Source organism: Drosophila ananassae, chromosome 3R (genome assembly GCF_017639315.1).
Source record: "Drosophila ananassae strain 14024-0371.13 chromosome 3R, ASM1763931v2, whole genome shotgun sequence".
Lineage (NCBI taxonomy): Eukaryota > Metazoa > Arthropoda > Insecta > Diptera > Drosophilidae > Drosophila > Drosophila ananassae.
In genome coordinates this window covers 9791895-9801825 of record NC_057930.1, presented here as the reverse complement: position 1 = coordinate 9801825, position 9931 = coordinate 9791895, and the positions used below count along the sequence as shown (strand labels likewise).

The window sequence follows — 9931 nt, the reverse complement described above, 5'->3', positions numbered from 1 at the left end:
ATGCAAAAAGTAAGCCCGCCCAATTCGAATTTATTGATGCTTAAGGGTTGTCAAAAAAACAGAAACCCACACAGATACACAGACGCACAGATACATGGATAAAATGAGGAAAAGTACGAGTGATGGAAAATTCGTGGCATATGTTTGGGCGCGTGTTCCAAATTCGTAAATAGCTGGGCTACCTACCGGATTAGCAGGAACTGATTTTTAATATACTAAGGCTGCGCTGCTCCTGAACATTTTTTTGATATGATTAAATATTTACATAATAAAAAATGTAGGCTGTGTGTATTTACTTATTTATTCGCGCCAAGGGGGATGTCGGGCGCCAAATTGAAAAGTGCTTCACAACTGCAGCTCCTCTGATACAAAGGTCGTTATTCTTTTTTTTGGGGCTCCCATCCTTTGGAATTTTTTTTAAAAGGCAATTCAATCAGCGCCGCGACATGAAAGGTAAACCCTGTTGTCCTGTCGTCATCGGAGCGGGAAACCCACAGACAGGCGAGACAGGCCCAGGACAGGTGAGTGGGATTAGTTCGAGTTTTCGCTTTAACTTTTCACTTTCTCCTCCCCAGGGTGCGGGTTGGGGGCAAACGAGGAGGTGCGGTCTCAAAATTACGGCAAATTTTCTTCGCTTTGATTTTAGGTAAATGGCAAAGAACTGGAATTTCAATGCGAACAACAACAGCCCAGCCACGCCCTGCGTCAAACCCTTTTCATGTCTGTGGAAATTATGCCGATTTCACTAGAGTTCTCCGTAAAGATTTCTCCACAAATTTACGCTGAAATTTTCAATATAATCAGGAGCCAGAAACAAGGAGCCAGGAGCTTGCCTCGCAGCGTCTAAGGAAGACCTTTTGTCTTGTCGGTTGCTGTTTTTTTGCATTGCGGCGAAATGTTTAATTAAGCTGCCAGAGCCAGCCTTTTGGAAAGCTCCCAGGGGCTGGTATGGGGGATTCCTTCGAGCCAAGTTCCATTGGGCCACTTGGGTCACACAGCGGAAGTTGGCGGTTAGAATGCTGAATTGCAGTATAATAAATATTATATATGGAAGAGATTAGTCCTCAGGATAATAACTTTAAAGCTGAAAGTTGCGACTCCAAGAAACTTAGTCCATTATTGAAGGTGGTTTCCCAAAACAAAATAAATATTATAAATAAATAATGAAAAAATGAATATTAGATACTATAATTATTGGATAATAATTTATTTTTTAAGAGCACAAGCCCCCATTCCTCCTGTAGGAATGAAAGGTAATTTTTTTTTTTAATTATAGATTAAATAAAGATTTAAATAACTGATTGCTAATAACGATTTCTATAAGATTGTTAGTTACTAGCCAATAAAATGGTACCTCTCTTGAAAAACTCAATTCTTGTCCTTTTTAAAGTCGCAATTTCCCTTGTTCAATTTGTTCAATTGTTTGAACAACTGGTCAGTTCAGAAGGCTTGAATATTCAAACAAATTCAAAGCCAAAACACAGTGGAGTAATTCCGTTCAATTTGCTCTACAAAGTGTTGTAACAGTTGGTCAATTAATCGAGCTATCGAGGCATCAAACAAAATACAACGAAAAAACCGGAACTGAAAACCCGGCAAAGGTATAAAAGCCGGGCAAAGCAACTAATGATAACGGAAACCCAGTTTGCAACTCGACTGCGATGGATGTGATAAAAGTGTTGGTCATTCTGCTGAGTGTGAGCCTTGTCGAAATCCTGGGTCACAACCATCAGCCAAAGGACCAGGACGCCAAAAACAATTGGTGGCAGCACGAGGTCTTCTATCAGATCTATCCGAGATCCTTTCAGGACAGCAACGGGGATGGCATTGGCGATTTGCAAGGGATTACCTCAAGGTTGCAGTACTTCAAGGACACTGGCATTACGGCTGTCTGGCTGAGCCCTATTTACGAGTCACCCATGGTGGACTTTGGCTACGATATATCCAACTACACCAACATACAGCCAGAGTATGGCACTTTGGAGGACTTTGATGTCCTGATAGCCAAAGCCAATGAGCTGGGAATCAAAGTTATCCTGGATTTTGTTCCGAATCACAGTTCCAACCAGCACCCCTGGTTCCTAAAGTCCGTGGCCAGGGAGCCGGGCTACGAGGACTTCTATGTTTGGCAGAATGGAAGTCTGCTGGAGAATGGAACCCGAGTTCCACCCAACAACTGGTTGTCGGTGTTTTCCGGCTCTGCCTGGGAGTGGAACGATGAGAGGCAACAGTTCTATCTGCGACAGTTTACTTTTGGACAGCCGGACTTGAACTACCGCAATCCTGCCGTGATCCAGGCCATGGACGATGTGATGCTATTTTGGCTCAACAAGGGAATCGCAGGATTCCGCATCGATGCCGTTATTTACATCTACGAGGATGCTCTCCTGAGAGATGAGCCCCTGAGTGGCACCACCGATGATCCGAATGTCGAGAGCTATCTGAACCACATCTATACAAGGAACCAGCCCGAGGACTATCTTTTGCTCCAACATTGGAGACAGCTCTTGGACAATTACACAGCCAGTCAAGGAGGTCCTCGAAGGATAATGATGACAGAGGGGTATGCTACTGTGGCTCAATTAATGGAGTACTACGAGGATGCCAATGGGGTTCAGGGCCCCGAGTTCCCATTCAACTTTGATTTCATCACGGAAGTCAATGAAAACTCCACAGCTGCCGACTTTGTGTTCTACATCGAGAGGTGGCTCATCTACATGCCACACGGTCATGTGGCCAACTGGGTGATGGGGAATCACGATAATCCCCGAGTGGCCTCCCGATTTGGCGTGAAATCGGTGGATGCCATGAATATGCTGCTGATGACCCTGCCGGGAATAGCCATTACCTATAACGTTGGTCCTGAAAACATAAACGGGTAACTTTTATTGATCCTTTTTCATTTTTCAGGGCGAGGAATTGGGTATGACGGACTACAGGAACATCAGCTGGGAGGATACTGTGGACCAGCCAGCCTGCGAGGCGGGGAGGGATAGCTACCAGACGATCTCCAGGGATCCAGAACGTACTCCCATGCAGTGGAGTGATGAATTGAATGCTGGGTTCTCCACTTCGAATCATACTTGGTTGCCTGTGAACCCGAACTACAAGGACCTGAATCTTCGCAATCAGCAACAGGCTAGACAAAGTCACTACAAGGTCTATCAGTCTCTTCTCAAGTTGCGACAGTTGCCAGTCCTGAAGAATGGTTCCTTTATTCCGGATGTGGTTAATAGCAGAGTATTTGCTTTCAAAAGGTGAGTGTGTTAAGAAGATATAAGTTTACTAAGAACAGTTTGAATTATTTTTCAGGGAATTGAAAGGAGAACACACATTGCTAACCCTCCTGAACGTGAAGAATCGCACCGAACAGGTGGACCTCACTGACTTCATCGATCAGCCCAACCGCCTGAGTGTCCTTGTGGTGGGAGTGGATTCCCACCACCGGGTGGGAGATCGCCTCAAGGCCGAATCAATAGAGCTGGCCCCCTTCGAGGGCCTCGTCATTCAGCTGAACAAGCGAAAATAATTAGCATAAAATTAGTTATTCGAGAAACTTTCCATTACGCTAGTAGCCGGACTTTTCTATTTCTTATTTAAAATGTATCTCGGCGGACAATCAAATTCGAGTTTCCATTTCATTTGACAGCAAAACACATTTCCATTTTACATTAAAGCCACGCAAACATTTTAATTGAATTGAGAGCACTTGCTGTCTGGCCCGCGTTCCGAGTTACACTGCCTTCAGTCGTACTTTCTCTTAAAATTCAAACTCGTAATTCATAATTGTCATCAGGTTTTGGGTTTTTTTTGGGACTTGGGTTTGGGGTGGCTGATAAATGGACGTTGTATTTAATTAAATTCCCGCTGCGAGAGAACATAAATAAATGCGGTTGCCAACGGGCCACTGCTTTGTTGTGATTTCCTTTATTTCTCTTACTTCTTTTATTTAATAATGTTTCATTTATTTTCCCAATAAACTTCTGTAAACCAAAAAGAAATTTGACCTGAAGAGGGTTTCTTAATAAAGAGAAAATTGAAAGGTTTTGAAATCGCAAATGGGATTAGAAGTTTAGACATTTGGTTTTTCGCTTTAATTATAATGATAATGTGAAAAAATCCCCAAATCTTGGGAGGGTATAATAATTTTAATAGGTTTAATTGGTTAAAAATTGTGATTTAATTTCGTTTTTTTCTGTGGAATTAATTTTTTTAACGCTAAATGTTTGTAAAAAATTTTCTTGTCATATTTTAGACTTTATTAGATTGTCAATATTTTATGATTTATTTAAAAAAGAAGTAATATTTTTATTGTTTATATATTCTCAATTATAAATAACTTTCTGTAGGTTAAGATTCTTGTATTTTGAATAAATAATGATGCTAAAATACTTAAACAAATTATACATTTTTATTTACAAAATGTTATTAAATAAAATTATTATCAATATTATTTTTTGACATTTTTACTATTTGTTTAGAAAATTAAAGTGTAATGGCAAATAAAGAAGAAATATTTTCGTGCCACCCTAAAAGATTCACCCCAATTTCAGCTCCCATAGCTTGTGGATCGAAAGCTTCCACAACAGCTGATATTTACATAAACAAAAGCTTTCAGATGATCGCCGGCAGCTGCCAAAAGCGCCTTAAAAGTGCCAAATAAAGTTTAGTTTTGATTCGTATTTTAATCTTCTCAGGTAAGCAAAGGCACTTCCATCGACGACAATTTCAATAAAAAACAAATCAGTTCTCAACTCACCAAATATATATAATATTCACTCGCTTGACAAGTGCATCGTGCCGTAAAATTGGCAGAAACAAATTTGTTTACTCGTTTAATTAAGAGCGACAGCTAGTGATTGTGCAAATTGTTTGGATTCCAGCTGATAAGCATCTCGCACACCCAATTATAGACTTAATGCGACCGCCGATAATTACACAAAGGCTAATGCAAAAATTATTTTAATTATACGGCTAGAATCGGCCTTAAAACTGGCCAGACCAGCAGCGAAGTGTGTAGAACGAACCGAAAACTGGGCCAAAATGACGATCGCTCCTCTCATCAAAATCCTTCTTTTTAGTCTGCTGCTGCAACAGGAATCCGGGAGCGTAATGTCCGGCTTGGTGAAGAGCGAATCGGAGGACTTTATCGACTGGTGGCAGCACACGGTCTTCTATCAGATCTACCCTAGGTCCTTCAAAGACAGCAACGGCGATGGCATCGGTGATCTGCGAGGTATCACCTCCCAGTTGCAGTATCTGGCCGATACTGGCATTTCCGCCACCTGGCTGAGCCCAATTTTCCAGTCGCCCATGGTCGACTTTGGCTACGACATTTCGGACTACAAGGCGATCCAACCGGAGTACGGCACCATGCAGGACTTCGAGGAGCTCATCGACACCGCCTATAATTTGGGCATTAAGGTGGTGCTGGACTTTGTTCCAAACCACAGCTCGGACAAGCACGAGTGGTTCCTGAAGTCCGCTGCCAAGGAGCCGGGTTACGAGGACTTCTATGTGTGGCACGACGGACTCCTGCAGGATAACGGAACTCGATCTCCGCCGAACAACTGGCAGTCCGTGTTCTACGGATCCGCCTGGGAGTGGCACGAGGGGCGACAGCAATACTATCTGCATCAGTTCACCAAAGAGCAACCGGATCTGAACTTCCGGAACCCGAAAGTGGTTCAGGCCATGGACAACGTGCTGCTCTTCTGGCTCAACAAGGGGGTAGCTGGCTTTCGCATTGACGCCGTGAATCACTTGTTTGAGGACGACACTCTGCAGGACGAGCCACTGAGTGCCAAGACTCAGGATCCATTGTCGTACGACTACACCAGACACATTTACACCAAGGATCTGCCCGAGGTGCTGCAAATGGTTCAACACTGGCGGAAACTGTTGGATGACTTTAGTGCCAAACACCCGAAGGGGCCGACACGCATCATGATGACGGAGGCCTACGCCGGACTCACCCAGCTGGCGGACTACTACGAGGACGTGAGCGGGACGAAGGGCTCCCATCTGCCCTTCAACTTTCACTTCATCACGGATGTCAAAGGGGACTCGGATGCGCGTGACTATGTTTACAATGTGGAGAAGTGGCTGATCTACATGCCGCGCGGGCATGCGGCCAACTGGGTCATGGGCAACCACGACAATCCCCGCGTGGCCTCCCGCTTTGGTCCCGCCAGCGTGGACGCCATGAACATGCTCCTCCTCACCCTGCCCGGCGTGGCTGTCACCTATAATGTGGGCTGCTGGTCGGTCGTGATTTGGTTATCTATCTAATCCCTGCCTTCTTCCAGGGCGAGGAGCTGGGCATGCAGGACTACCGCGAAATTAGCTGGGAGGATACTGTGGATCCGCCTGCCAAAAATGTTGGAGAAGAGCTATACAAGGAGGTCTCCAGGGATCCAGAGCGAACGCCGTTTCAGTGGAATAATAAAAAAAATGCAGGTATTTCAGGCTTACTTCTTTAAAGATTTCAAAAATTGGGGATAACTCTTTTCTTTCTAGGATTCTCCGATTCCTCAAAGACCTGGCTTCCAGTTCATCCCAATTACCTAGAACTGAACTTGGAGGCCCAAAAGGCGGCCAACAAAAGCCATTATAAGGTCTACACCGATTTAATTGAACTGAGGAAGTCGGCAATTATGCGACTGGGACGATTTGACATCGAACCCCTATCACGTTGGGTGTTTGCCTTTAAGCGGTAAGTGACTAAATTGAGTTCCTAACCCACTTACATTGCTGGAAACCCATTTTTGTTTCAGAGAATATCCCAATTTTGAGTCGATAATAACCATTATAAATGTAAGTGACGAGGAGCAGCTGGTGGATCTCTCGGAGTTCCTGAGCCAGCCCAAGAAGTTGGTTGTGGAAATATGCGGAGTGGACTCCAACTACAAATATGGGTGGGTTTTTAAAATAGTTTTAGTTTCAAATACTTTCATATTCAAGTCATTTCCCGCTTTCAAATCCCCTTTCTTTCTGTGTCCTGCTGCAGCCAATCCCTGGCCGCTAGTGCATTGCTCCTGGCCGCCCGCGAAGGACTCGTCTGCAGGCTCGTCTAGCCAGAATTGGATTAGAGGAATTACCAGCTGATGGCGGCAAACTTTCCTCTTTAATTGCATTTCCAGTTCAAAATGTCACGCGATTGAATACAAAATGGGCGAAAATTAATGACTCTTCAGTTCAGCGAGTATTCTTTTTTTTGTTTCTGCGCCCATAGATTGAATTTAATACAGAACAGTGCTAATGAAGGGAAGGAGGGCGGTCCGGGTCCTGACCGGAAAAACTGGCCACATCGTCGCCTGGGCCTGGCAACTTGCCCAGAACTCGGCCACTGGCTGATGTTTGTATTTCATTCGCCCGCCTGGCAAATGTAATTTTTCATGTATAGGATGTGGACAGAGAACACCCACCAGCTACTGAAAAACGAGGAAAAGATTTATGGAGCCGAGGCAGATTTCTCCTGAAATTCGGAAATGTCGGAGGGAATATATGAAATTGCATGTAAAAGTTTTTAAATGTCGTTTAATAACTGAATTAAATGTTTGCGATAACTTTGTGAGTGCTTGTGAACAAGTTATTGTTGGAAACTTTTGATTGCCCAATATTCACAAAAATGGCAGTTAGTTTGGATAAGAGTGTAATAGTTTACTTTAAATAACTTTATACGGTAATGGTCATAGAATTTGAAAGTACTTTCTAACATTTTTACTTAATGTTTTAAAAGTAAAACCTTTTCTTGCAATTAAATGCAAATATTCATATGCCTTAAACATAGTAATTGGTTTCAAAAGCATTAAGAAAAGATTAAAGCATTTTAGATTAAAGATAAATGCTCTGAAGAATTAAATTTTTAAAAATTCCCATTCACATTTCAACGTCCGGTTATTATAAAAGTGCCTGAAGCTTAACCGATTCACACAAGTTTAAATATTTCATTGCCAATGCGGCACGTTGGGCATGGGATTTGGGGCAGGTGGTAGGTAGCCATGGTGTGGATGGTAGGCTTCCATCGGATTAAAAGTATATATTGCTGTCTGCATGCCCCGCTGCGTTTCGTTTCATTTCGTTTCGTTGTGTCGGATGAGGTTTTCTCTTCATTTCCCCCGGCGCGGAGTAAAGTATTAAATATAAACTATATGAATAATTTAGCGACATCATTCTGGGAGACGGCGGCGGGCAACTTAATCTGGCCCCCCGCGGGGGAATTGTGCTGAGCGAGCGGAGCGGCAGGATAATGAGGTGAGTACGGAGCCGACAACTCTTTCGGCGAGTCATTAAGCTCTTATAATTATAATTATTATAATTATTATTCCTTCTTTTAGCGAACGGAGACGCACTCTGGTTAAGCAGCTCGTGAAGTCTGGAAATGTGGTTTTGGTTGCCTTGCTGGTCTACAATTTGTGGCGCCACAAATGGACCAAAGTGAGCTTCAATCAGCAACGTTTTTGATTGATTTTCTCCTGTTCGGTGTGTGTGTGTGTTGTGTTTGGCCTGGGCTGTGCTTGCTGATTGATTGATTGATTAATTAATTAATAAAACGTACATCAGCTTAAATGTCATTAACAGTTGGCGGGGACTAACGACTCCTGAATGTGGCCGACGGGATTTGCAAATTTAATTTCCTCCGCCAGGGAGTCTGTCAAGTGATAGATTGATTTTTCTGTCACTGGTATTCGGTGTTCGACAGAGTGTTTCCAATAAAGCAAAGTATTGTTTATATTAATAACATTATCGCTTAAAGCGTAAATACGCTTCTGGTATTAATTATACCAGATTTTATTTATAGCGAAAGGTTGATGAAAGATATGAATAATTTTCTGCCTTACTGATGGCATATCTATGGTACCAAAGTACTTAATAAATATTAAAAACTGCAAAAATCAGAGCAAAAACATTACATTTCCATAACAGATTTACTGAAATGACATAGTTCTTTCAATAGAGTTTAAATGTTATTTAAAGTATTGTATTTTCAGCATAAAACTTCATCTATAATTATAACAAAAATATAGAAAATGTAATAGCTTGGGGTTTTAAAAAATTATCACAAAATAAATTGGTCAGAAAATGGTATTTGCCATATCCGATAATTAGCTTATCATATGAGCAGTGTTTAAGTTGCAAATGTATACCAATATCTTGCTTTTCTTGTTTATTCTGATCTATTTATTCCAATTTGTTTTTAATATATACAACTTCAAAATAAGCTCCTTAAAATCCTCTTCCTTTGCCCTGACTTAGATAACTGAGATTTTCCGCGTTGCCTTGACTGTAAAAACACTTTTCCACCAGCTCAGCGTTTGACACTCTGCCATGGCAAAAAGCAAATAAATGTAAGTGTTATCCTGCCTGTGATTCTACTCGGCGCTTTACAAATCCCTCTCTGAGACGGCGGCGAGGTCCTCTCTACCAGCTGCACTTGAAACTAACAAACTTGATAAATTATGTCCGCCCGACGACCCACGAAGTGAGGGAAAGTGTCAGTCAAAGTTCTTATTCAATTTGTAGCCGTATTCAAATAGTTGCGCGATTTGAGGGGACAAGCTTAACGCATTGATGCCTCCGAACAGAAGCAATGTCAGCTACGCAGTGGGCATTGACAGGAGCTGGAGGCTTATAGCCATGGCAACTGCAACCGGATATGCCAATAAAATTACAGCCAAGTGCCTGCAAATTAACCCGAGCGCAAAACGGGCAAAGACAACAAGGATCTCTCGGCAAGTCAATGATTTACTTGGGAACTGCGTCTCAGTTTCCACTCGGAAGACTATTTCACAGATACATGATATGCACTCTGAGAGCTTGTTCCGAGTTCTGTTAGAGCTTCAAGGCTGAAAGCAAACAGGAAATGTATTTTCAAGTCCATGTTAGGGCTCTGTTTTGGTTGTTAGAGGAAACAGTAACTAGCTTTTAA

At 42.6% G+C, this 9931-nt stretch overlaps 3 protein-coding genes across 13 annotated transcripts in view; 2 read left to right on the top strand and 1 right to left on the bottom strand.

Moving 5' to 3' along the window:
- The window catches only part of LOC6506028 (calcium/calmodulin-dependent 3',5'-cyclic nucleotide phosphodiesterase 1), an 89832-nt gene that overhangs the window by 30587 nt on the left and 49314 nt on the right, over window positions 1-9931 (bottom strand). The gene's annotated exons all lie outside the window — the stretch shown is intronic.
- LOC6504281 (maltase 1) lies at window positions 1632-3930 on the top strand. Its single transcript, XM_001965044.4, has 3 exons — window positions 1632-2855; window positions 2911-3257; window positions 3313-3930. The coding sequence occupies exons 1-3, from the start codon at window positions 1662-1664 to the stop codon at window positions 3527-3529; spliced, it is 1758 nt and encodes a 585-aa protein (XP_001965080.1). The 5' UTR covers window positions 1632-1661; the 3' UTR covers window positions 3530-3930.
- On the top strand, window positions 4610-8563 carry LOC6504282 (maltase 2). 5 transcript variants are annotated; one of them, XM_032455051.2, is made up of 7 exons: window positions 4610-4697; window positions 5082-6252; window positions 6309-6459; window positions 6520-6715; window positions 6777-6917; window positions 8167-8256; window positions 8340-8563. In XM_032455051.2, the coding sequence occupies exons 2-7, from the start codon at window positions 5113-5115 to the stop codon at window positions 8464-8466; spliced, it is 1845 nt and encodes a 614-aa protein (XP_032310942.1). In that variant the 5' UTR covers window positions 4610-4697; window positions 5082-5112; the 3' UTR covers window positions 8467-8563. The 5 variants fall into 5 exon arrangements, with proteins under 5 accessions (XP_032310942.1, XP_032310943.1, XP_044572195.1 ...); XM_032455052.2 differs by lacking the exon at window positions 4610-4697 and adding an exon at window positions 4855-5012; XM_044716260.1 differs by lacking the exons at window positions 4610-4697; window positions 8167-8256; window positions 8340-8563 and adding exons at window positions 4873-5012; window positions 7010-7195.

Bases quoted from the DNA above. Each gene is read 5' to 3' on its own strand.
- LOC6504281 (XM_001965044.4), top strand. From the start codon at position 1,662: ATGGATGTGATAAAAGTGTTGGTCATTCTGCTGAGTGTGAGCCTTGTC. The intron at 2,856-2,910 runs GTTGGTCCTGAA...TTCATTTTTCAG, and splicing joins GAATAGCCATTACCTATAAC to GGCGAGGAATTGGGTATGAC. The intron at 3,258-3,312 runs GTGAGTGTGTTA...ATTATTTTTCAG, and splicing joins AGAGTATTTGCTTTCAAAAG to GGAATTGAAAGGAGAACACA.
- LOC6504282 (XM_032455050.2), top strand. From the start codon at position 5,044: ATGACGATCGCTCCTCTCATCAAAATCCTTCTTTTTAGTCTGCTGCTG. The intron at 6,460-6,519 runs GTATTTCAGGCT...TTTTCTTTCTAG, and splicing joins GAATAATAAAAAAAATGCAG to GATTCTCCGATTCCTCAAAG. The intron at 8,257-8,339 runs GTGAGTACGGAG...TCCTTCTTTTAG, and splicing joins CGGAGCGGCAGGATAATGAG to CGAACGGAGACGCACTCTGG.